This window comes from Netta rufina, assembly GCF_964035555.1.
Source record: "Netta rufina genome assembly, chromosome: 17".
Lineage (NCBI taxonomy): Eukaryota > Metazoa > Chordata > Aves > Anseriformes > Anatidae > Netta > Netta rufina.
The window spans coordinates 14,039,967-14,066,727 of NC_140141.1; the positions used below are offsets into that span (position 1 = coordinate 14,039,967).

Genomic DNA, 26,761 nt, shown 5'->3' on the forward strand with positions numbered 1-26,761 from the left:
GGGGGGGTCCCCGTAGATACCGGGAAAAGGGGGGGGGGGGACGACACCGGCGGGGCCCCCCCTGGCCGTGAGGAGGGGGCGGTGTCGCGCGGCGATGTCGCGGCCGTGACGCAGGGCGGGCCGCGCCGCGCTGTGCGGGGCCTGAGGCCGCCGGCGGTCGAGAAGGGGGGAAAAAAAAAAAAAAGGGGGGGGGGGGGGGAGAAAAAAAAGCGAGGGGAGACCCCGGGGAAAGGGGCGTGAGGAGGGAAGGGGGGGACACAGCCGGGGAGGGGTCGATGTGAGAAGCAGGGAGGGGGAGAGGCCGCAGCCCCGGCTCCCGGCGGGCACCATGACATCGCGGAGGTGAGCGGGGGGCGCTTTTTTGGGGGGCTTTTTGTGTTTTTTTTTTCTTTTTTTTGGGGGTGTCGAGGTCCCGTTGTCCCCTCCTCACGCTGAGGTGTAGGGGTGGGGGCGATGCTGGCCGTGAGGGGGGCGGTTTGAGGGGAAGAACCCGGCCCGCGATGTCGGGGGCTCCCCTCAGGCCTCCTCAGGGGCTGGGGTTTTGGGGAGCCCCCTGTGGGGTCAGGGCTCGGGCCCCGGCACCCTTCTGGGGCCCTTCGGCCCCGTGATGTGGCGAGGTTGTGCTGGGGGGGGTTGGTTTGCAGCCCACGGGCGGGTTGGGGTCTCACAGCAACATCTTGGGGTGTTTTGGGGGTTTTGCCCCCCTCACACGCCGCCACCGCTGGCTGCATCCCTGTGGGAACCCCCCCCTCCAGCCGTCTGGAGGCCAGGGGCGATGCTCGGGAGCTCAGATTTTAATTTGTAAGCCAGGCCGAGAAATTATTAAGGTTATAAAGCGAGGAGCCTAAAAATAGGGGTAATTAAAGCGTCGCTCCCCACCTCCGTGGCGCTGCGGCGGTGACAGCTGAGGCCCAGCACCGCTCTGATCGCCCCTGCTGTGGAGGTGATTGGCAAAGCCCCGGCGTGGCGTGGAAAAACGAATTGATCTTCTCCTTTTCTCGGCCTCTTCAGTGTGGTGGGAGCAGCCTGTTGGCACCTGTAAAACACCGATTCTGCTGAGCTTTCCCTGGCTGTGCAAAATGCACCCTTGCTAAATAATAATGAAAAAGTTGCAAGGCTGCATTTTCAACCACGTCAAGGCTTTCAGCAAAAGGTCCCTTGCTTAGCTGATGCCCCTGTGCTTTTGTAAGCGAGACCCCGACTGTTTTAGCTTTTCTGCCAATATTTCAGTCTCGCTGTAAGCTCGTAAGGGACTTGGGTGTGCTGCTGAACGCCCCCCACCAGAGCTGCTGCGGGGAGCATGCCCTGCACAGCGAGGGCACTCGGTTTAATCAGAGCGTGGGATCGCGTGTGCGTGTTGCTTTCTTCATCGTGCTTCTTAGCAGGGGTGGCCTTTGCTTGGGATAGCCTCTGCACCTGCTCGCAATAGAGGTTGAAGAAGGAAAGAAGAAAAGAAGAGGCTGAAATGCATTCCATCCCTATAAAAGGAAGCGTGAGAGAAGGTCCCCGGTGGGGGTTGTGTTACCGGGATCTGTGCCCGCAGCCCCCTTGCTCGCTCTGCCAGCTTTGGAGGGGATGCGGCCACCGAGGTTCAAAAGCACACATGTGATGGCAGGACTTCAATGGAGGGATCTTGATCGCCGGGCCGGAACCGTTTAACCGAGATCGCTAACACCCCCATTTTTCTATTTGGGGTGGCTGACAAATGCATCTTCCTACTCAAAGCCAAAAATACAAGGATGAGAGAGCAGGGGAACAAGTTGCCATCAGAACAAAAGTTACATAAAGTGCAGTAAGCGCCTCGCTCACCCAGATGTAGCTTTCCTTTTGCTGCACTTCGTAACTTTTTGCCACCTTGGGCAGGAGCATCTGTGTATGGGGTGATGTTTTTGTTAAACAACCTCAGGGTTTTAACCTATCTTTTAAGCACAAGTTGCTTTTGGTCCCTTCTGTTTATCAAGTTACGATTTTTCAGTTATTTAATGTTTTGAGCAGCTTGTGTGCAGTTACTTCCAGGTGCACGAAGGTTTAGGGTGAGAGACAGAAGATAAATTAATTGAGCTTTATGGATTGTCACAGCAGAATAAATCTGTAAGGTAGATCCCAGTAATTTCTCCTCTTCGTGTTTATGCAATTTTGGATGTAAATTTAAAAACACATGGAGGTGTCTCTTGAATCCTGCCTGTGTGCATTTAAAATGACTGTTCAAAATGTTGTCATGCCTTTGTTGGCGTTTTTCCCTAATGGAAGTAAAATTCTGGGGCTGGAAGCGTGGCAAGTGGGTTATCAGCTCTCTGAGTCCAACTGTCATATTCTAAAATATGTTACTTAATGGTCAGTTCGTGCTAGGTGCTGTTGCTTGCACAGTTTCTCTTGTGATATTGCATGGAAACAACTTTTCTGGACCTTGAAATAGTCATTAGATAAATGTAGGATTACTTAACTGATTCACTCTCATTTGCTTTAATAACGTGGAAGTATTTTTTCATATATTCTTTTCAAGAGCCATGGTGCATAGGTTTGGTTTTCTTAGAGATACGGTGGTATTCACTAGATTTTCTTAGTGCAAGCAGGATATCTTTAATGAGAAAAAGGCAAGGTGAACAAGAGGGATCGTTTAGTTTTGAAATGAAATTGGTGCACAGGTAATCCAAATTCCCATCTGAATGACTTGCTAGAGGTTTGAATGTTCTAGAACCTCTGAGACTGCCCAGAATGTTTGCACGGAAGCTGTGCCTGGATGGAGTAGGCTGGCTCGGGGCTTGGTAGAATATTGTCACCTTCAGCGCAGGAGGAATTGCTGAACCCATTGAAGTCATGAAGGCAGAACCCTAAGTTTAGAGAGGCACTCGCGTGTTTTGCTGCTACAGCAATTTGCTGTGAAACGTTGGCTGGATCCGGAGTGATTAGAAAAGCTGTGCGATTTTTGGGGAGATGGAGCACTTCTACAACTGGAAGGAGGCTGGCTGCGGAGCCTTTTCGCCCTCATCTTCTGCTCTACTTCAGAGAAAGAAAGGACCCGGTGCACAAAGAGGAGTCGCCGTGCTCTTTGCAGATACAGAAGTGCGTTTTTGTTTGTGCCCTGTGCAGTGCCTGGTTCACAGCAGCACCGAAGGATAAAGGAGATCGTTTAATTTCCCGATAAAAGCCTGACAAAACCACGAGGACAGTTCTGAGCTGCTGCATCCTCTGTTCCCGGGCTGCGTGGTGATTTCTGTTTTGTTTTTAGGTTTGTCGCCTGAAATGGTGCCTCATTAAAAAGTCCTTTCATCCGGAGCGCAGGTGTAGCTCGGAGCTGCAGGAGTGCAGTAAAATTCCTCACGTATAGCTAAGAGGAAACGCAGATGCGTTAACTGAATGGCTAAGAATAAGTCTCAAAAGCTGATGCCATAGGTGGGGACGCAGCTTCTTGGCTATAGACCATATACAGCCCTCCTCTGGCCGGGCACTATATTAGTCACTCATTAGGCTGCCTGTGGGTGGTGAATATCGATACGAGATTCCTTGGTGCTTGTATTTAAGCGTGGTGTGTTCGGGCTGGACAAATCGCCATGGTGTTTGGAAGGCAGAGCAGCAGCCTTGGGTCTGGCACCTCGTTCCCCTGAGGAAGGTGGAAGAAGGCTGGGCAACCAAATCGTTGTTCCTTTTGACCCCTGTCGGTCGGTGCTCAACCTGTGCACTGAAGGATGAGGTCTTGTTTAATTTTTAACCTTTAAAATGTTGTGCGGTGTTTCGTTTTAAATATTTTTCCTGATTGCCTTTCGGTTTCTTTGAGCGTTCTGCCTTCCAGGAGTAAGGACAACGTGTGACTTGTGGTGCCTGACCGTACTGAGTACCTCTCTGATATCGTTGTAGTCTAAATCATCTGAATATGCGTAGCTGTAGCTCTTTGACTTGCAAATAATTGCTTACCCGTATGTAAAATTGCAATATAATATGAAAAGAATGATTTATACCTATTACTAAGAAATTCTTACCAGTTTAGGAGCAAAATTCAGTGCTGTTTCTGAACCTGTTGTATTGTTCTGTTTAGTCCTGACATATAAATTAACTTCAAAACCCAGCTCTTCTATTTACTTATTTGTTCTTTGTATTTTTAACCTCATATAGATGGTTTCATCCGAATATTACTGGGGTGGAGGCAGAAAACCTACTGTTAACAAGAGGAGTTGATGGCAGTTTTTTGGCACGGCCCAGCAAAAGTAACCCAGGAGACTTTACGCTCTCTGTGAGGTACGTTTCAGCATCTTCTGTCTTCCTTCTCAACTGAGTAAGGGGGTACATTTGGTGCTATTATTCTGGGAAAGGATCACAAATGAACTGTGAGAGACGAAATAATGCACAGATCACTTTTTAATTTGTTGTTCACTTTTTTTTTTTCCTCTCTTTCCCCTAAACCCCTCTGTTTTCCCTGAAGAAGTTCCCAAATACCTTTACCAACTTGGGGATACAAATATTGCAGAGAGGTGGAAAAGTATTGGGAAAGCCGAAGTAAATTGATAATTGCATTACGTTACGCCCTTTAAAAATCTACTTGATAACCATAGAAAAGTAGCAGAGTTTATCTGAATTACTGATCAAACACCTGCAAGGAAATGCTGCTCTGACTTTTTTCCTCTAGGAAAAGTCAGCAAGTCTTTAATGGCAACTGCCGTGCTGTTTCAGCTTCCAAAATAGATCCTTTGTAACGCTTGTCCTACTGACACCCTGTACAGGGGTAGGGGCAAAGAAAGGAGGGCAGAGGAAGGAGGTGAAGGAAAAAGGAAAAGCAGGCTTGGAGATGAGAATGGTGCTGCTTGGATACCTTTGACATAACAGGCCCTGTTTAACGGATGAGGGAGCTGCTCTTCGTGAATACTAGGGACTCAGGGAGCAAACGGCCCTCATCAGGCAAAGACGGCTGTTTGGTAAAGGAGAGATCCTAGAAATGGGTGGGAAATCCTAGCAAAAGTAGGAAACAGGCTCTGATGGATGTCTTGAGAAGGCTGAGTCCCTTCCCTACCCCTCCACCCCTTGTGCTTGTGCGTGCAGTTCTTGGGGGTCTGAGGGATTCCTGTTGGATACCAAGGGACCACAGAGCTATATTGAGTTGGAGTTGTTATAGAATTTTTTTTTTTTTTCTTGGACAGCCACTTCCCCTTCTTGCAAGCCTCTGATGTGTGGCTGAAGTACACTTCAGAGCTGCACTAGGTTAGCTATTGTGCAATATTTCAGGTGGAAAGCGATACAAATGCAAGTCTAGATTGCTCCAACTTGGACAACAAAACCATAAATGGTTGATTGGGTATCAGCTGATTTGTATGGCTTCTTTCTTCCTTTCTTTCAAACGTTAGACGAACTGGAGCTGTCACCCACATCAAGATCCAGAACACAGGAGACTACTATGACCTCTACGGAGGAGAGAAGTTTGCTACGTTGGCTGAGTTAGTGCAGTACTACATGGAACACCATGGGCAGCTCAAAGAAAAGAACGGAGACGTTATAGAGCTGAAGTATCCCCTGAACTGTGCTGATCCTACATCGGAAAGGTCAGAAATAGTGGTGGAAACCTCGGGATCCCTGCGCTTCTTCATAAATGCATGTTGTCCCCTTAGAGCTGGCTTCCATTTGGTGGAAGAGTAGCCACTATCATGCTGAAAGTAATCCCCCTGATTTCAGTGAGGTTACTTAAAAAGCAGACTGATAAACATAGCTAAAGGTAAAATAATTGATGCTGAAGAAAATAGGTCTTGAAGCTTTCCTCCTGGTCTGATACAATACTAAAAAAGAAAGACAAAGTTGCCTTGATTTTTACTGGGACAAAGTTTTTCTTACAGAAAATTTCCAAGTGCTTCCTGAAGTCGTTATGCCTTGGAATTCCTTGCAGTAATATTTCTGGATGTAATTTTATACACCCTTTTTTCCAGCAGCGAGCATAAGTTTAGGAAAGTGAACGTCATGCAAATATTAAAATTGCCCAAACTCATGGTTTTAGGAGCATGGCTCATAAGGAGAATGAGGCTTTTGACATACTGAAGAAGTCTGTGCATGTCAGAAATAAACCTCTGTGGCCAGTAGATGTCAGAATTGGAAATAAAAAACACAAGGAAAAATATTAAACAGTGGTAGTGGGGTGAATTATTGCATTTTTGGCCATGTTTCTTGAAAAAAAAAATAGATTTATGTGATTATCCTGCCCAGTTCTTAATGAGATGGAAGGGTAGGGTCTCAAAAATACTAAATTCCCACAGGTTTATTGGGAAAGTATGTCCTTATGAAGGAAATAGAACGAGTAAATGCCTTGACTGAGGAAAAGGTTGCTGTGTAAGCTCGCATTTATTGGGCACCAGGGAATCCATTTGGACTGTTGTAGGGGATCCAAATCAAAGCTTTGTTTGAAGCTTGCATGAAATGCAAATTTCAGTGCTTGTGGAAGTGCCTCCTTTGAAGTGCTTTGTAATCACTCGTGTAGATGTACATGTATGCTTCCAAGAGTTAGGGTTCTTTTTATAAATTTTAAGGCTTTCTTTAGAGCTGGACACTGTTGTTCAGAATAAAATTCACTGTAAGTTTCACTTTGTAAAAATATTTAGACCCAGTGGATTCAGCCATGGAATAACAAGCAGGGTGCCTGTCTGTGTGTTACTTTCTTTAAAGGTGGTTTCATGGGCATCTCTCTGGAAGAGAAGCTGAAAAACTCTTAACAGAAAAAGGAAAACACGGAAGCTTTCTTGTGCGTGAGAGTCAAAGCCACCCTGGGGACTTTGTTCTTTCTGTCCGGACGGGAGATGATAAAGGAGAGAGTAACGATGGGAAATCTAAAGTGACACACGTCATGATTCACTGCCAGGTATGATGAAGCAGGAGCTTCTTTAACTGCACTATTTCCATGGGCAGTGGGTTTATGCTAACAGGAGGGCTGTTCAACACTTCCATAGAGACCAAAATGTATTTTCCCTTCTTCCCATGGTACTCTATGTGCTATACGTATCATCTGTTTGATTGTATTGACTAATTCGATAGCTAAAGAAACATAGCAGTGTTATTTTTTTTGACTGCTTGTCTGGCTGGATCATGTTGTACTATACTGTGCTGTCAAGTACCTTTTCATGGATTTGCTTTTGATTGCATCAGAAGTCTGTCTTAAATCCTTTGCTGATGGAGCTTTTCATGTTCGTGAACCTTCTTAAAGGAGTTGCAGTCTCCTGTATAGATTGTATAAAAATAGGGGTAATTGGACAAACAGAGATCTATTCAAGTCCATCTGTTTCCCCTGTCATTTTATAATGCCTCATCTGAGAATGATCAACATCCTGTAAGCAAATTTGAGTATTTAATCTAAGGAACGCTTTTAAATCTAAGGCCTGAATTTAACATAGGGTGGTTCATTAAAATATTCATTTAAATATTACTGAGTTACGGTCTTGATATTTTCATCCATGCCTATTTGAACATATTAAATGTTCAAATCTGTGACTTTTTGTTTTAATTGTATAACAATTGACAAATGGAAACAGATGTGTTTTGTAGAACCTGAGCATAAGAGAGACCATAAAACATCAGGTTGTGTGCCTTACCGAGGCTGCCCCGTTCTGCATTAAGGCAAAGCAAACTATTCCTTGGACAAAGAACCTTGACATTTAATTGTTGATTTTTGTATTTATGCTAACCTTTCAAGAAAACTTCTTTGCTTTGCAGTTAACTACCGGTAGCATTCATGACATTAACAAAAAACCAGAATCGCTTCACCAAAATAAGCACGGTGGCAGTTAATGCTTGCCTTTCAGGACAGAATCATAATGTGAATTGATTTCCAAAGCTGTCCCCCGGATTCTAATCCCATAGTAGCTCAGGTAGCCTGCTTGAGCTGACTGAGCCTCGGATCAGGAGGAGTCTTTTCTCCTGCAAAGGCAGACAAAGTGACTTCAGTTAGGCAACACAAAGGGTGCTGTCCTCCTTAGTGTATGTGTGTGCTTCTTGTTTACCAGCCATTAGCAGAAAGGTCTTATTAGACTTTTCTTTGTGTGTTTTTAAAGAGAATTTCTCTAATACTGCATAGCCTAAAGATGATGTCAGTGTAGACTTCATATGATGAAGTGCGTTTGTTTTGACGACTGAGCATCTGTCTTTCAAGGATCTAAAATACGATGTTGGTGGAGGGGAGAAATTTGACTCTCTGACCGACCTAGTGGAGCATTATAAGAAGAACCCTATGGTAGAAACTTTGGGCACAGTATTGCAACTCAAGCAGGTGAGTGAATGGAGAAAAATAATAAATTTTGCAGCAAAAAAAATTTGTTAGTTTCAGCATATGTTGTTTGGGAAGAGAAGTTTGTTTTTTTTGTGTGAAAATGAAGAATGAAACTTCATGAAATTGGATGACAAACTCGGTCACTTAAGTCTAAGCTGGAATAGTTTTTATGTGCCAGTGGCAGGCTCATGTTTGTGATGCGAGGAGAACTTTCCTTGGCTTCATTATAGTCCATAGGGATCACAAGACTAGTCCAGGAATGAGACAACTTAAGGTACTGAAGAACAACCATGAGACTTTATCTAAAAACATTTGTTCCCTGTCCCTTTCCTTTCTACCCTCCCTGCCCTTCAGTGTGTGAATGGTAAAGTCCCAAAGTCCAAATAGATGCCTGGATCCTAGAATTGCCTATATAAAATATACTTAACAAAGAGGATTTGTGTTTAACTATCTTCTGTATCACTGTTACACCTCTGTTTCATATTTTGTGTCTTTCTTAGCCTCTGAATACCACCCGTATTAACGCTGCAGAGATTGAAAGCAGAGTGCGAGAGCTGAGCAAGCTAGCAGAGACTACAGATAAAGTCAAGCAGGGCTTCTGGGAAGAATTTGAGGTACTTCATTACATTTCAAATGTTGTGTTATCAAAAATCTGTGCTACTTAAAAGAGGTCTGTTACTGCCTTCCTGACATTAGCTTGTCTCCATCACTTCAGATCCCTGTTCTTGCTCCCTTCTCCTGTGTCGGGTAGATTGTATCTTAAAACTTACCAGTTCCACTCCTGTGTCTGCTAATAAAAAGATTGAAATATTTGACCTTTTTCCTGAGAGGTAATTAGATTCTTCAGGATGTTCATTCAATACCTAAGCACAGTCCCTCCTGTGTATCTTCCCCATCAGAGGGAGCCTTACTACAGCTGGCATCAGACCTGGCCCACCAGGACAATTAATTGGACTCATTCCTGGGTCCTTTTTCTCCACGTGCACTGGAGGAGGCTTGTAGGCTGGATTTATATTTGTAGAGGCAGAGGCCTGATTCCTAGCCTGTGTTTTTCTTGGTGACACAGGTCCCAGTACAGTAGCAGTATCCTCACAAACAAGCTCTGAGGTGAAGCAGCATTGATTATCTATATTCCTTGGGCTCTCGGAGATTTATGTTTGTTTTGTTTTCTCCAGAAATTTCATTTCCTTCCCAGTAAGTAGCACTTCCTTTCCTTCTCTCTTCTCCTCATACCCCTCGTGTGTGTACCATAGCTGTGCTGGCCCAGCCTTCCCTCCTTTGAATGAAGTCCTAGTGATTTCAGGGAGCTACTCCAGATTTGAGAGCAAATACAGCTGAAACTGGTAATTTCACAAGTAGAGAAAATTAAGTGTGGATGCTGCGTCGTGTATTCCAAGCTACTCGAGTCCAGCCTAGGTCCTAACCCTTCTCTGACAACTGGAGTGACTTAACTGCCCGCACGTGATGGTCATAGCCAAAAGCTTTACACGTGGCTTAAGTATAAGGAGCTCACTTCTCTCTATCTCATACGCCCCCATAGTGGGTGGTGGAACTCCACCAGCAGATGGCAACAGGAAACTGGAAAGTCCTGTGATCTAAGATTTCTGTCAGAGAGGCTGCTTTTGGCTTTGTAATGCTATTTTAAGAAACTTCTCAGAAAGTGATGGATTTGCAAAGCGCTATTTTGATGAAACACTTTTTGTCCAGACACATTCATTAGCTCCATGCGCTCCAGTCTGCTCTTGTTTTCTGTAGGGACTACGCTCTGAGACCATTGGTGAGAGTTGGAAAAAAAAGAGGTAACAAATTTCTCTGTAAGTGTGGGTAGAATATAATGGTTGAGGTCATGGCAGGCAGGGCTGAAAATCATGAACAGTTCTCATCTGTGGCTTGTGAACCTCTCAGGGAGCTGACCTGGCCTCAACCCTGAGTTGTCTCTGTCAGAATTCAACACGTGAACTTGGACATGGGGCCTGCACATCAGGAAGCTTAGCGCCCCCCTGCTCTGCTGGCTAGAACCTGCATTTGGGAGTTAATTGCTTTTTGGTAAGGCTGCTTAGTGGTGTGCCTTGTCCTCTCATGGCAGTTAATATACATTGTGCTGTGATCACGGTGTTGTTTAGCCTGAACAGCCATTTCCAAGTTAGCCAAACTGTGTTTCTGTTAGTTTCCTTAGACTCCAAGCACACCTTCCTTGTATTTAGAGGGCATGAAAAGGAGAAAGTATCCCTGCTTGGCTTGCCCTGCTTGTAATTGGTGCTGGCCCACCAGAGACTGAGAGTCAATGTTGTTTTCTTGAGGGAAGCGCTCTTGTACGGTGTGTTCAGGAACGGATCGTTGATTTGTCAAAATGACTGGGCTATTACTTGACACGTATCACTTCTTTGCTGACCTCTGGCCTTTGTGGAATAAACTTGTAATGGATTTATCCATTATGGTTCTTAGAAGCAAGGTGTTTTCCTGTCCCACAACTTCCCTGAACAAAACTATTTGCTAGCAAGCCTGAAGTCTTAGAGAAAAAGTAAATGAATTTTTTTTACTCAGACATTCCACCTCTCTTTCCTTTTCACTGCTGTTAGTGAGGTCAGCCCTAAACCTTATTTTCTCCCACCTTGTTTTGTGGTGGTTCTGGTGACAAAGCAATCTCCCAGCAGTTTTAATGTCATGCTTTCTCATTCTCCTCAGGTAAGCTGTGACTGTCGGCCTTAGTGGGAGGAGGCAGGGGGCAAACTCCAGGCTGTCCGTGGATCTCTGCATGGCCTGTTTATCATTTGGCAGCCCAGATGGTGCCTCTAAATTACTTGTCTTTAGGCATATTGAAGAATGTGCCTCGTGCTGTTACCCACCAGGCAGAAATGTTGACAGTCTTTGTAACACTTTTGCTTCTGGAAAATGACTGTGTGGTGAGCTTAGTGCTTGGGTAGCAGAGTGGATTTGAGGACTTGTGTTTTGGATTTGTTGCTGCATTGTTTACATCTCGTAAGGGGCTTGTTACAGTCTCTGCTGCTCATGGATCTCTCCTCTGGGATGCTCAGAGCAGTAATAATTAACTGTATGAAGTGAGGATGTTTGAAGTTAGTTTCAACACACTTAATTGTTTCCACTTTTTAACCTGCTGGCAAAGTTTAGCTTTTGGTTCTTTTGCTTGGTGTTCCACCTGGCCGAGACTCAGAAGTGTTATTCTCTAAAGGTGCTCTGTGATGATGGCACTTGAAAGACCTGCAGTGTGGCAGGAGGTGAGCTTGCTGCAAAGTGCTGCTTCACCCATCGCTGGGAGCAGCGAGCACACTTGATGGGAGCGTGCTTTCTGTCCGTGCTTCACAAACACAAAACCCCACAGCTCTGCTGTGTTGCTTTTGTCCTTTGGTTCCCTGGCTTTAGGATGAGCCTAATTGTCCAAGGTCACCAAGAGAGGCAGTAACAATCGCAGAGACTGAAATAGAAGTGAGCAAATGTGCTTGAAATGCCCAAGCTCTAAAGTAAGAGCAATCTCTGAAGGAGTATTAAGGGTGGTATTAGAAAAGGGAACAGCTTCCAAAGCCTGAGTGTTTCTTCTAGTCAGGCCGGTACTGCTTTAGGGATTAAAACTTGGAACAAAGGCATTGAGATTCTGGTCCCTCCAGCTTCCTTGCAAGGATGTGGATTTGCTCCTAAGCAACGCTGATGAAGTCTGGAAGTGCTGTTGTCCTTGTCGTTATTAGTTGTGAACCAGACGCTGAGAAATTGGGGCCTTGCCAACAGGAGAAATCCCCGTGCAGATTTATTGTTTCTGCCTGAGGATGATTTATGGATAAGCACGTTTGGAGTTACCTAACACCTCCCCATCCCCTAGCATGGTAACGTGGGAAGGGCTGGGCAAGGTTTGTTTTGCACTGTTGGCTTTTTGTTCGGTTTTGTTTTTCCCTCAGGTGTTGTTTGTTGACATTGTGCTGAGCACTTTACTTATCTCCCCTTCCTTTGGAAGTGCTGTAGCGTTCCCACATGGACCTTGGCCTTGGTGATTTGACTAGGGTCAGGTAGGAGGTTTGGGGTTGGTCTGGCTGCAGTTTGGAGGATCTGTTCTTGTGGCACTGCTGTGAAACAACCTTCTGTCTCAGGGGCTTGGCTAGGGGCTTTCCAGCAGTGTGGCCACAGGTTGGCTGCAGCTGAAGCAGGGGAGGAAGGCTGGTAAGGGCTAGAGGAAGCCAGCACAGCTCAGGTAATGAATCCAGGATTGCAGAGCATCTTACTCCTTTGCAGGTTGGCAGTGGAAATTCAACACTAATGATAAATATTTGTGTTTGGACCTGCTCTGTAGATGGCTGCTCGTGTTACTTCCTTTATTCTGAGTGCCTTTTCAGGTGGCCAAATTTCCACATACAAAATTTTGTTACGGTCTTTAGACAGTAAAAAAAAAAACAACTCAGTAAAACTCAAAGCCTTGTCATTCATGCTCCTGTGTTTCTGTCACTGTCTTTTCATACCTTGGAAGCAATGCTGTACTTAGTCTGGATGGAGAAACCTACTGGAGGAACCTGGGATCTCCCTCCCCTTCCCTTTCTCTCTCTCTGACTACTGATTGGCATTATAATCAAGTATCATCCTTCTTGTGAGGAAAGGATAACTCTAATTGTGGTGAAACAGCCTCTACCTCTTTTTTATGCTTTTATTGAAACCAGTTATTTTTGCTGTTTTCATTTAGACTCTACAGCAGCAAGAATGCAAACTTCTCTATAGTCGTAAAGAAGGTCAGCGTCAAGAAAACAAAAACAAAAATAGATACAAAAACATATTACCCTGTAAGTACTGATTTCCTTCATTATAATATAAGCCTGCTACTTTTCTCTGCTTTATTTTTTTAAGCTGGCGAATACAGAGTTAATTAAGCATCAGAGCGCTTTCTCTTCTCTTTAATGATAACTTCCACTTTTATGTTATCAGTATTAGTCCATACAATTTCCAGTCTCCGTTCAAACATTTGCACTTGGTGCATGCAGATATTTTGATTCCCTAATATTTGTCTGCAGCTTTCATTTAAAAGCGTCACATCTCTCAACTGTTTTTCAGCAAATTGGAATGCTCAGACTTAAGAGGATTAATTGGTGGTACAACACTGCATGGTGCAAATCCTGCAGCGTTTGAGCCCACTTGTGTTGACTTAGATAAACACTTGTGTTGGTCCAGGTTGTTAGGGATTGGACACTTGGAAGTGAGGAGGAGGAAAAGCTGAGTATTCTAGCCACTAATTTACAGAATGGGACAATTTAGTCGTTTCTGGTAGCAGTAAGTAATGTACCTATCTGTTGAGTATTTAAAAGTAGCTGTATGTTCACAGCTGTAGGATGCAGCTGCTTAACGTATGTCTATATGCATGTATTCTTCCAGTTGATCACACCAGAGTTGTTCTACATGATGGTGATCCGAATGAACCTGTTTCAGACTATATCAATGCTAATATTATTATGGTAAGTATGCTCCTACCTACAGCCCATGCCTACTTTTTAACTTGCTCTCCTAGATTGAAGTTAGGCTTCTAAAAATCACGTTTGTCACTGGTTGTTAAATTGTTTTTGTCTCTAGCCCGAGTTTGAAACCAAGTGCAACAACTCAAAGCCAAAAAAAAGCTACATTGCTACTCAAGGTTGCCTACAGAATACAGTGAATGATTTTTGGAGGATGGTCTTCCAGGAGAATTCTCGAGTTATTGTTATGACAACAAAAGAAGTGGAAAGAGGAAAGGTAAAAACAGAATCCTGAACTGGCCTCAGGAAAGGTCATGGCATTTGTGTGCAAGTAAGGACTGAACAGACCTGGTTATATTGACTCATGCTGAAATCTGGTGTGCCACCACAGTCTTTGGAGACCTGTTTCTGGAAGGTGCTGAGTGTCCTCTTTTTTTGGTGCCTGTGGGATCTGAGAGTATACTCCTGTCATACCAGGGGATCTTCCCTTTTGTAAGGTTTAACTGATTAAATTCTGGCTACTGAATCTTTGCATTGTAAAGTTGTTCAGGGAATGAGACACTGGAAGGCTGGATGTTGTAGCCAAGCAGGCATTCTTCCCTGTTCCTGTTTTTTTCTTTTTTTTTTCTTCTTTTTTTTTCTTTTTTTATTTCCTTTTTTTTTTCTTAAAAAAAAAAAAAAAAGGCATTGCCATTTATTTTGGCTTACCAAGTTTGTGTAGACTTTTATTAAAAAAGCAAACTGTGGGATTTTATTCCAATAAAGATGAACTTGGAGGATATGAGGATGTTGCTTTTTAACGAGAAACTGCAGTATTCAGGTCACGCTTCCTAGACTGTGCTAGAAGGTTGTTCTTTCTTCTGCCTTTACTTTCCGTGCTTGAATTTGATAAGATTCTCATTGTGTGCTGAGCTAGCGATTCTGGCTGTAAATGTACCAGGTTAAGAACCTCGCAGTCAGGGATGATTTAGCACTTCTGTTCCTGAAGTTGGGTGCTTTGACTGCTCTGTTCTTCGTGAACAGAGCTGCCTATTCAGCCTCTGTGGTCTGTAAGCACCTTGCACACTGCTCTGGCAATATTTACTGTGTTAAAAGAGGAAATTTTTCCTACGGTGGTGGATTCCAGGAACCTCACTTTTACCTTTAAATTACAGAGATCATTTTATTCGCTGCCTTGTGTAGTATAGCTTCATCCTTGGAATATGTTGCTCCTGATCTTCTTAATGTTTCCTGAATTTTTTTTTTTTTTCAGTTTCTCTCCTTTTTTTCACATACCATTGTCCACCTTTTTCATTAAACCATTGATTTGTTTCTGAAGGAAAAACTCTTCTCATAGATTAGTGTCACTTTTCAAAAAAAAAAAAGTTCATGTGGAAGGTACAACTGATGTTTTTCCGTGGATGGCTGATAACTGCAGGATTTCCTTACCACTGCCACAAAAGAAAACCCTGCATAGACGTGCAGAAGACAAATAGCTGTAGATTTTTTGGGCTTCTCTTCTTCATCTAAGTATCACAGCTGCCATCACTGTTTGTAGAAACCAAAGGATCTATTCAGTGGATTTATTTTATTTTATTTTATTTTAGGATTAGTAAACTCCCATTCATTACCCCTTATAAAGGAGCATGATTTGTGTTTTCTTCCTAAGAATGCTTTGAAGGAGAGAGAAGCTACCCCTTTCCAGTGACCTTCCTGTTAGATCTTTCTCTTGGAAGAAGAAAAATAAATTATGGGGTTGCTTTGGAAGAGTTGCCTTGAATATGCCTCTTTATTTTGGATAACCTACTAATGGGGCCGTGCTGTTCTTCAGTTTCTCCATGATTCTTTCCAAATTGTGCTAAGCCTGCTTACTGTGCTCTGGCTGTATAAAACACTTTAATGTCTGATTACTTAATCAGTGCTGCATGCATTGATTTTTTCCTTTTTTTTTTTTTTTTCTTGGTGCCTATTTAAATTCTTCAAGAATTGCAAATAACAGTTCTGATAGAAAATAAAAGCTTTTTTTTTTATCTCAGGCCAAGATGCTTTCAGTTATGCAGGAAGGAGAGAAATCTCTGGATCAGAGATGACTTCAAGAGCACTTTGCTTAAGAAAGTGAGGAACTGTGAGATGTCTCAGATCTGCCCAGGGTTCTGAACGTGTTTTACAATGCATTGAAGAAGAAGCAAACAAATGCTCACAAATTAGAAGTGGTGTTTTGTACGCATTAGTCCATTAGGCTGGTAATACACGCATCCTTTCTGTCAGAGTCGTGCTTGTTTTAACATTGAGTGTTCTGGTTTGGACTTGCTGTACCAGCTGCTCTTGTGTTCAGGGCTGTGCACTGAACATCAGCTTTTCTTTAGCTTGTACCCTTTTGGAGAAGGCAGGGGAAAAAGGGCAAAAATAACGAGAAAACAAACCAAAAAAACACCACCAAAAAAAAAAAGGCATCTCGTCTAATAGGGAATTATGTGCTTAAGCATCTCTTACTTGATATTTTGAAACCACTAGCTGGGTAGAGGTGTAAGTAACTTTATTTTAATCCCTGGGCTTTGAAACTATTAAAGCAAAACAGGTACTAAGATGATCATGAAACCTGCAGAAAGGAGAGGTTGCAGGCATCTCTTTGTCTGAAATGAAAGCTTTCAGAAAAGTGTTTGTTTAACCAGTTTACAAACCAGTCTTTCTTCTTGTTGACTACTTTTTTAAATCTTTTTTTTTTTTTAATTTTAAATCTTGCAGAGTAAGTGCGTCAAGTACTGGCCTGATGAATATTCCCTAAAGGAGTACGGCGTTATGCGCGTTAGGAACGTTAAGGAGAGTGCAGCACATGATTACACGCTAAGAGAGCTTAAGCTTTCTAAAGTTGGGCAGGTAAGTATGTCAGTAGATCAGTCCTTTTAGTCAAAGTTGCAAATCAGGAAAAAAATGCAGAAAGAGTATTTCTCTCGAATCAATAAAAGCACTAAGAGATTAATAAATTGAGCCCTGCCTCTTTCTTTGAAGCTCCGGCTTTAGCTCCATACATCTTCCTCTTTGTCCTTGGGCTAACTGAAGGTTCTTATACCTAAGCACTTTTTGGTACAAGATGCCTGGCTGCAGAGCTTTAAGGAAATCTGGAAAGAAGCATCTAGTGCTTTTAAGTAATTGCACTTCAGTCCAGCTAAGTATTTGTTGTCCTTTCATGGAGATGGTTGTAGTAGAAGAAACTGGTTGTATGCGATCCAGAATCTAGAAAGGGCACTTAAAGCATATCAAAGGTGAGGAAGTGAACCAGTGTGGAAATAGCACTTCCTTGTTAAGGAACAATTTGGATGAGGGTGCAAAGTAATTGTGGAAGAAGCAAATAAACAGGATGTATTAAACTGATACGTCAGTATGCACACAGTGTGAAAACGTGTAAGGTAAATGACACAATGACACACATGAATGAGGAGTCTGACAGATGAAGGTCATTCACCGTTGGTTACCCTCAGACAGGGCTTTGCCATGGCTTCTAAAGGTGAGGATGGAAATGTTGGAAACAGCCACATGAAAAAAAAAAAAGGGGGGAGCTATGGAAGTGGGTGGTGTGATCAACTTGTCAGACCAGGAAGAACTCTGGCCTGTTCCCTTCTTTAAATGAGCTGTGGTCATGGATGCTGAGCAGGAGGTTGGATGTGCCACCTTCTGATCTGACTCACCTTTGCCGAGTAAATGCTTTTAAATGGTTTTTATTTAAAGGATTTTGTTTTCACATGTTGGCATCTTCCTTCCAGGGGAACACAGAGAGAACAGTCTGGCAGTATCACTTCCGAACTTGGCCTGATCACGGAGTCCCAAGTGACCCTGGTGGCGTGCTAGACTTTCTAGAGGAGGTGCACCATAAGCAAGAAAGCATTTCTGACGCAGGACCAGTAGTGGTCCACTGCAGGTACAGTGCTGCACTGTTCCTCTCCATCAGTGGAGTTCTGTTGGATCCTAGTTTGGGGAAGGGTGGCAGGGAAAAGCTGAAAACTTTAAAGGAAGGCAACGTTCCTGTTGAGCTCTTCAAATCTTTATCTGCCAAGGTGTTTGTGCTTTACTTTTGGGGAAATTATGTATGCTGGTTTGGCATCAGATGGTTGTCTTCTAAGCAGGACATCTTTCAGAATGTGCATGCCTGTATCAATAAGAATTTCTGGTGTTGTATGAGGTGGTGCCAGTCTTGACTAGATATATTTCAGATGCAGGCTCTTGGGAATTCTGGTCTCTCATTCCACCCTCTCTGAGTGAGATATCACTGCTCATTCTCAACATATAAATTATTTTTTTTTGTAAAGCAAATTCTTGTAGTGCTTTCTGGTTCAAGGTTGTTAATAAACCCTAACATACAGAAACTGCTGTTACGACTTCTGTCTCTTCTGTGAAAGTTAGGTTTGTAGTCACTTTTGTCTGCATGGTTTGGTTTTTGGCTTTGGTTAATAGCTAGGAAATGTAATGTTTCTTAAACGTTGGACTCATAGCTTGGGTTAAATGTTCTGGTGTTTGTTCAGGAACAGCAACGTGATTAATTTTTCTTCTCTTTTTACAGTGCTGGAATTGGGCGAACGGGAACTTTCATTGTGATTGATATTCTTATTGACATAATCAGAGAAAAAGGTAGGTTTCCTGCCACTTTTATTTTCTGCTGGGATATTGACATAGGTCACCAATGCGTCATACCAAAACAATTGCAAGGTCATTCAGCTGTGCTGTGTTCTGCTGGAACAAGCGACCAGGCCAGTCTGTCCTCCAAAGGCGAAGTTTCTTTTATTGTTCTTAACATCATGATGATTTTTCATAGGTGTGGACTGTGATATTGACGTTCCAAAGACCATTCAGATGGTGAGATCACAACGGTCAGGAATGGTTCAGACAGAAGCACAGTACAGATTTATTTACATGGCAGTACAGCACTACATTGAAACGCTACAGCGCAGAATCGAAGAGGAGCAGGTATAGTTGTGCTAAAATATAAAAAGTAAAAGTATAAAATGTGACATAGGAGCATGTTACCATGGGAGCGGGGAGCAGAGTTGCTCGTTTGCTGCCTGTGACTTTCGGAGGCTTGCCTGCTGACTGTGGAACCAGTGCATTGTGAAAATGCTGGGTCTGGAACCTGTGTTCATGGAAGGTAGCCTGTACGTCAGTTCACTGTGCTTAAGAATCACTTAAACTATTAGATGGAATTAGAAAACTAAAATAAAAGCAGTGTATATTGGACTAAAAGATTGTAAGGAATGAGTTTGGTGATCCTGCAGTACATTATCCAAAAAAAGTCACTTAGAGTGATTTGGTGTGATGAGAACTTTGGAATGTGTGGTGATAAACACGAGACCCCACCTCATTCCTCCAGCTCAGGTACCCCATTGCACCTTCTGTAAAAGGCTGTAGGATTTGAGTGCATAGTCTTGTTATAAAGAACCCACTTTCTACCCCCTGTTGCTTTCACTTTCTACCCTAACCTCTGATCATCTGGGATTTTTATCATTTCTTTTCAGAATTTCATTATCTTTCCTTCTGCAGCTGGCTTGCTGATCAGGAGATAAACCCATGTAGCTGATCAGGCAGGTGTGGGGAGCTTCATGGTCATGGTTAGTGCAGTGCCAGGTGTGAGATGCAATCCCTCTTTTAGAGGTGGAATGTGCCAGCTCAGCCTTTGCACTCTTGTGTGGCTTCTGGCTTCTTTGGAGAGTGGCAGAGCTTGTTTTACATTTGCCTATGTGATGTAGATGCATTCAGCAGAGAGGGTAGAGGCTTTATTCTTCTCCCCAGGACAGCTGTTGTCTGCTCTGATGCTGATTAGACACAAAGTGAAGAACAAGAACTCCCTCAGGTGTACTTTTTTTTCCCCCTGGCTTTGTCATCTGACTGCACCTTAGAGCTCCCTCCTACCTCTGCATGGGTGTTATGCAATCCTTGTATCCTCAGCTTTTGAATTCGGTCTCTTTCTGCTGCTGCCATTTACGAAGCAGTTCTGTAACTTCTTGATTGCTGTAATGTGTTTTGAATGGTATTCTGATATTGAGTGGAGCAGTGCATTTCTCCTACAGTCATCAGGCTGAATTAGTTGTGTTTCATCCTCTGTTGTATTACTAGCTCAGGAGGCACACGAGTAAAATTTTCTTGATTTGAAAATTGAGCATTGCTTTATGCATGAAGTCTTGACCTGTAAGGGCTGGTGGCAGCCACGGGAATAAAACAGTACAGTGACTTTCAGACAGAAGCAACACTGACTATACAGTGAAACACAGTAAAACCTGAAAGCTGAACAAAGCTGGTGGAGTGACTTAAGGAACATACGTAGGAAAGAGCATGAAGTTGCACTGCCTGTCTGCTTCTCAAGCTGGATGAACACAAGCCAGCTCTGAGGAAGAAACGAGGTAGCTGCATTAGCTAGCCCAGGCAAACAGTCCCTCTTGTCACGTAGCACTTGCAGCCAGCTGGGATGAAGTGCCTGTGTACATTTAGCTGTGGCCATTCACAGACGTGCCTGCATTTTTTTAAATTCAGAAGAAAATTCTCTGCTTTGCCAGCATTCCCTGTTGGCATTGCAAAGCTGAGAGCCTCGAGGTTCCTTAGACTTAAGTGTTGTGTTAGATATTGCCTGTCAGCTTACAAGTGGAGAAAAAAAAGCAAATCGGATTTATTTTATTTATTTATTTTCCCCTGGAAATGTTTATATTCTCTTACATCTAGGAAACAAGTAGTTCTTACCACATTTCTTTTCTTATGAATTAGAAAGGATAGCTGCAGTGAATTAAGCTGAAGGAAGAGAAGCCAGATACCTACTTTATCTTGGCTTATCTGTTCCAATCAGCTTAAGTAATAGAAGAACCGATCAATTCCTTTTAATTGCTTTTACTGTATAAAATATCTATAGCTTGAACTGCCATTCATCGTGCGGTTAAAAAAAAAAAATCAAGCTCTGGTTTTAGGCTTGAGAATATTGAGAATATTGTGTCTTATTTTAGCCTTCCAGGCAATTAATCTGGACTGGTGGTCTGTTTGAAAGTGATTTGTCAGGACTGGGTGGGAGGCTGAGATGGGAAGAAGTTCTGTAAAATAACTTAAAAAGTTGAGCAAGCTTCAGAAGACCGTTGTGAAAAACTTCAACTTAAAACGCTGTGCAGAGCTTTGTTAATGGGGAGGCAGCAGCCAGATCTCCGCGGAGGCTCTGATAGTCTCTGTTGTGAGATCGACTCAGGTCAGTTTTGTAGTACTTGTTTGAGCGTGTGAAAAACAAAACGAGACAAACAAAAAGCCACCATCCTGTAAAATCCTAAAGGAAGGCTTTCATTTAGATGTAGGTTGCAGAGTGTGTATGCATTGTGGATGTTTGCCTTGAAAACAAAGAAGAAGAATCCTCTGTCTTCTTGTAGCTTCGCTTGCTGGAGCCTTTGGTATCTTTAGATGAATGCCAGCAAAATTGGCTGCAGCTTGTAACATATGTTACAGAATATAAATGACAGCTTGGGTTCTTTTTATATCAAATCTAATGGCCCAGGATGTTATTTTATTAGAGATCTCACAAACAGTGTTGTTACTCATTTGGCCACATTTTTGCGATGGAAATAAGGTCAGTGGGAGGCCCACTGGCTGGTTCTGTCTGTTAAAGAATGAAACGTGGTTTCGTCTGCCAAGTAAGACGAAGGTTGCGTACGACTGCTGGTTCATAAGGCTGGTGTGTTCTGCTGGAGGTGGTGGTGGGAAGAGGGATGTTATTGTAAGACCTGAAGTCCCGTTTTTCAACAAATAAAGCCAAGCTTTAGGTCCTATTCGTGTTGTGTGCATTATCTACAGAACTGAGCTCTCGTGTTCACAGACAAACCCTCCTAAACACAAATTTGGTTAGTTATGCGAGTAATTTCTCTATTCCTTCAATTACTGTTTTCTAATAGTTATTTAAAGCTGGCTTTTTGCTGTGTTTTGTTTCACAGAAGAGTAAAAGAAAAGGTCATGAGTACACAAACATTAAATATTCTTTATCGGACCAGACAAGTGGGGATCAGAGCCCTCTTCCACCCTGTACCCCAACCCCAACGTGTCCAGAGTAAGTTAGTTTCTGTTGTTAGTTTTGAACTGTACTAATTTTCAGTGATCTTGAATGAGTTACCACAGAACCTGCCCTTAGTCTGTTGCCCTGTGCTTTGCCCTTAAGCTAAATTGAGCAAAATAAATTGTCGCTGCGTTAAGTGCACACAGTTCTCTCAAACAGGATTATTCAGACTGTAACCACTTGTTTCATTTCAGAATGAGAGAAGATAGTGCTAGAGTATATGAAAATGTGGGGCTGATGCAACAGCAGAAGAGTTTCAGATGAGAAGATGTACAGAGACTTCCATGCAAAGGCAGGTATGTATGTGCAGGAGGGACTGTGCCTATCCGGCCTGGAGCTGTGGGGTTTGAAGAAAATTTATGCAAAACTGAACTGTAAGAAGACTTTCTGATGCATTTAATCCCTCTGCCCTTAAGGAGTTTAAATTCCAGAGACTAATTTTGATCAAGTGTGTCTATATTTACCCTTTTCAAAACAACATGGAGTATTAGCTTGGTAGCTTGCTCATTGTTCTCATGTCCTGACTCACCAGTGACATAGGTTGGACATCTTTATTGTTCAGGAGACTGGAGTTCTGTACGATGAGTGGCAGCTACAGTCTGAACTTTCCATGTCATTAATAAGTGGTCTTTGCTGCTGGTTGATGCTAAGGATTTGTGCGCATCTAAAGAAATTCAAAGAACACTTGATCTAATGCTCAGCCTCATAAAAGATGTGTTAAGCAAGATTACTGCTGTGCCTGTGTAGTGGGAGCAGATACTGGAAGAAAATAGTGAAACTGATCTAATATGATGGCCCTTTTAGTGAAGTTTTTAAACTACTGTTGGCCAGGAGTGAAATCTTCAAAATCAACGTTTGTGTACTGTTGTTGTCATACTCGTAAAATTAAACCTTGCTTTTGCTGAAAGAGAATTCTGTAGAATTTCTTTGTTATGTTTTAAGTAGCTATTATAGTTTGGTTTGTGCAGTCAGACAATTGAGTATGCACTGGTTATTAGCTAAGCAGATCTCTGATGCTTAGTTAAGGGGCTGTGAATACAGCAAAGGAATAGTTTGGAATTTAAGGTGTCTTTCTGTATTCACTTAATTCTTCTGGATTCTAACCTAAAGCCTTTCATCATCTTTTCCCCCTGTGCTTTTAAAGACCTCAGACATCCTATTTTCCCTTTTCCACTTGGTAACTGTAAGTATGCTTCACCCATTTAGTCCACAACCTCATCTTCTACATGCATCTATTCCATTTATTCACAATCTCGAATGCACAATCTCATCTTCTATGCCAAAGCACCGTGCAGTTTACGAGCAAGGTTTGAGACTCTCAGTTGAGTTTATGGCTTTTTTGAGTCAAAAGCGAGCACTTCTGTATAATGTCAGAATAAGAATGAACTGTGCTTTTTTGTTGTTGTTTTTGTTTGGTTTTGACCTAAATAGTTTGTATTTTCTTGTCTCCTCCTTTTCCAGAAATGAATATGGTTTTTAAAAAGGTCAAGAAAGAGATGGAAGAAGCTTCACATGAATGGTGAATTCTGAAGGCTTGGTACCTTTTTAATTTACGGTTTTAATCCTTCAACAGTAGGCAAAACTTAAGACCATCTAAAGATTGTTTATATCTCTTCTCTCCAATACCTGATTTACAATTGCTTATTTTCCAAATAAAAGGAAATCCTTTCTACAATGTAGACAACTACTTTGTAGAGTCAGTTTTGAATCCAGCAAACTGTTGGACTGTCATCCATGCCTTTTTTTTTTTTTTTTAATAGTATTTTTGTTTCACAGTATGGCTATTAGTTGGTTTTGGTGTTGTGTTTTTTTCTTCATTTGAGCCGTTGTGGGATTTCTGGGGGTGGGTGGTGGGAGAACAATGGTGTGGATAAATCCGTTACACTCATGTAAAATACTGATGGGAACAATACTTGATCGAAAACAGTGGATCACCAGTGTGAATAGAATCAGCTACATGGTAAAACTAGTCCTAATACATTTCAAACTCAGACTGAGTTTCATAGGGGTGAGCAGTATGTGAAGATGCTTTTTGTGGTAACTGATGGCTTTGATTACAACTTAGCTGAGTGGCTGGACGGGCTATTTTGGAGTAATTTTGTAAGGTAGCCTTTACATCAAATGAAGTTTCTTTTTATTGTGATCTCGACCCAAAATAGGAATTTACTGTATCTCTCAAAAGGCACAGTGGCCTAGTGGTTTGTGAAGATACTGTCTCTGTTAATTTGTCTGTATTCATCTATTAAGCAGGAGATTGGACTTGTAGAGTGAAAGGAATTTTAAAAGCTGCACGCTAACACCTTGACAGCACATTAAAAACAGAGTGAAACAAGTCACCCACTGCGCAGGCTCTTACCTTAAGGTAACCCTCTTCCCCTTTCTCCTGGGGAGGTGGGAGCTGCTAGGCCTTCTGGTTTGGTTTGGTTTTGTCTTTAGGAAGGCCTTACGATAGTGTCAGTGGCTAAATTAAAGTTGTGTGGGGGAAGCAGTGCATGGAAGCTCGCTGTCCACTGCGATTGCCTTAGCTGCACAGGGCAGCCAGGCCAGCAGCTTGTCCCGGTTCGTTTCATCAGACAGGAGTTTGTCACCGTTCTACCTGAAGTGCCTTTCAGAGCTGCATTAAAATTGCCGTTCCTGTTCATCTGAAACCACTTCTGATTGTTGTCAGTGAAACAAAACCCTCTTCTAGAGGCTCTAGAACTAAGAGCCGCCGTTAAGCTGCCAGGTAATTGGGTTTCTTCACTTGGTTTGCTCTGTCTTATGCCTGGAGCAGAAGCTCCCCTTGGAGCCGTCCCGGACGGCGTGTGTGCACTAGCGACAGAATCAGTCCCTAGGTTTAGGTGCCAGTGGTGTCTTACCAACGTCTCTCCCTGGGTTTTTGGGGAAGACTTAGGCAGTTAAGGAATTATTGCCATTTTCCTACAGCATGTGCAGACGGCGAGCACTGCGTTGAGTTGCTGTATGCGAGGGTGCAGGGCCGATGACGTGGCGTTGGTGGCCTTCCTCGTGAAATGATGCTGAAGCCTGGAATGTAATTAATGCAGCTTTGTGAAAGGTTAAGTGGGAGATTGCATTACCTTTTCCTGAGAGTGCTTTGCAGAATCAAATATTTGAACACTTGGAACTGAATGAAGGTGCTTCTTTAATGTTAAGCAGAATTTTTGTTACTTTGCCTATTGTCCTTTTTGTCTTTTGAGGTTTTGGGTTTTTTTGGAACTCCTGTCACCAGCGTACCATAATGTGTTTCAGTGTCATCGCCTTACAGTCTAGTCATGATATTTGTGCCCTATCTTGATCTAAAATTTCTCATCACGATGAGAGAGAAATCTATCCATCTGGTAGTGAGATGCCTATTTTACGTGGCCTGCCTCTTTTCCTGTCCCTATTTACAGCTTCATCCTGCTGAACAGGGATCAGATATAAGTGTTGGTATTTGCATAGAGCAATTGACAGCAGTCTCAATATTTGTCTGAAACTTTGTGTAGAGTTAGCCAACTTCTACGCTTCATACGTTACAGCGAGGTGGAAGGTGGTTCAGGTTTGGAGCTACTCTGTGCCCAACTGAAATGTCAAAGGAAAAGTCAAGAGAAACGAGAAGGATCCTGAATGAGTCTGAACTCTGTTACCAACTTGGTTAATGTGATGTGTCTTAAGTGATTGACCTGTATCAACACTCATCAGTTCCATGGCCAACAAAACGTTGCCTCTTATAACCTCGTGTTAGCCCTTTAGAACCTGCCACTGTAGGATTTTTTCCTTTTTTTCTTGGAGCCAGGGTATTCGTACTCCAGAATGTGTGCTAGTCCTGGGGAGCATACGGCAGAGGAATGTCAATGGGAGGGGAGCAGAATCTGAAAGATTGTGAATAAATGCTCTGCTTCTTTTTAGTGGAGTCTTGGGCCCTGCTGAATACCAAAGGGTAAACCTTGTGAAATAAAATCTGCCTGCCTTTCATGCACAAGCAAGAGAGGGATCATTCTTAGAGCATTTCTTAAATTATTTTGAACAATGGTTGGATTTTATGACGGATGAAGTGAGAAAGAGAAATGTCCTTTGGTTCAGAGGAGATGAGTGAATACTGGAGCTTCATGTATTTCTGGGGAGATTTTCAGAGACTTTTTGTGCATTGATTTAGAAGCTGTTGCTGTATCAGTGGAACGGAAAAGGGATGTGGTTTTGAAGTCTTCTGGTCCAGGAGACTTTACACCACAAGGGAAACTTTAACCCAACTCCTAAGGCACAATAATTTATGCCAGCATGAATTTGCTGCTGACTTTGTTTTACTGAATGTTTTATAGCATACACTTTAATTTCAGCTAACTGTTGTTAGGACTGATTGGTTCTCCTATTAATCCTGACCAAACTTTACTTTTCCCTCTTGAGATATGTGTCTGAAACCTAATTAACCAGGATATGGCTAACGAAGTTATAAAACCTGTTTCCTTTTTGATTGTAGGGATGGGAAAAATCACAGCTGGTACTAGGATGTGTTGTCAGGTTTTGGTTTTTCCATTATTTCAAATTAATTTTTTAATTTTTCCCTTTTAAATAGTGAACCATGTAATTAATAATTTCAAGCCTGTTTATTTATGACATTATTGTGATTTGTTTATTACAGTACTAAAGACTAATGAAAAAGGATCCTCTTACTAGGTGGAGTAGACCTTGCATTTATTTTTTTTTTCCTGCAATGTATGAAGTATTGTACCAGAGTATTAAATGAAATTGTAATATTTTATTGAAAAAATCTCTATCCTTTAAAAGGAATACATTTAGGATGTCATCAATTTGATGTGAATCATGTAAATGTTGATAATGCGCTGTTTATTATACATCTAGTGTTTCAAAAGACTCGCTTATTGCCTTTTGCCCACATACGTTCTGTAGACCATTTACAATTGTCAAAATGTGACATTAAAAGAATAGTTCATGTATAGAAATATCGGTGGTTGTCCATTGTTTTCTGTGCTGGTATTTATGGGTCGTAGCTCAGTTGCTCTGCTAGCTGCATTGTGATTTTTACTGCTGCGAAGCTCTGCTATCAGAAAT

General features: G+C 42.5%; 1 protein-coding gene across 1 annotated transcript; it reads left to right on the top strand.

Annotated features, from left to right (window-relative positions):
• Positions 1-276: 276 nt before the first annotated feature.
• PTPN11 (protein tyrosine phosphatase non-receptor type 11) lies at positions 277-26,761 on the top strand. The gene is made up of 16 exons (XM_084297198.1): positions 277-342; positions 4,111-4,233; positions 5,334-5,528; positions 6,637-6,829; positions 8,114-8,230; positions 8,731-8,844; positions 12,912-13,008; positions 13,595-13,674; positions 13,790-13,948; positions 16,396-16,527; positions 17,412-17,566; positions 18,206-18,273; positions 18,458-18,609; positions 21,594-21,706; positions 21,907-22,008; positions 23,174-26,761. Exons 1-15 carry the CDS (start codon positions 329-331, stop codon positions 21,974-21,976), a joined length of 1,782 nt encoding a protein of 593 aa, XP_084153324.1. The 5' UTR covers positions 277-328; the 3' UTR covers positions 21,977-22,008; positions 23,174-26,761.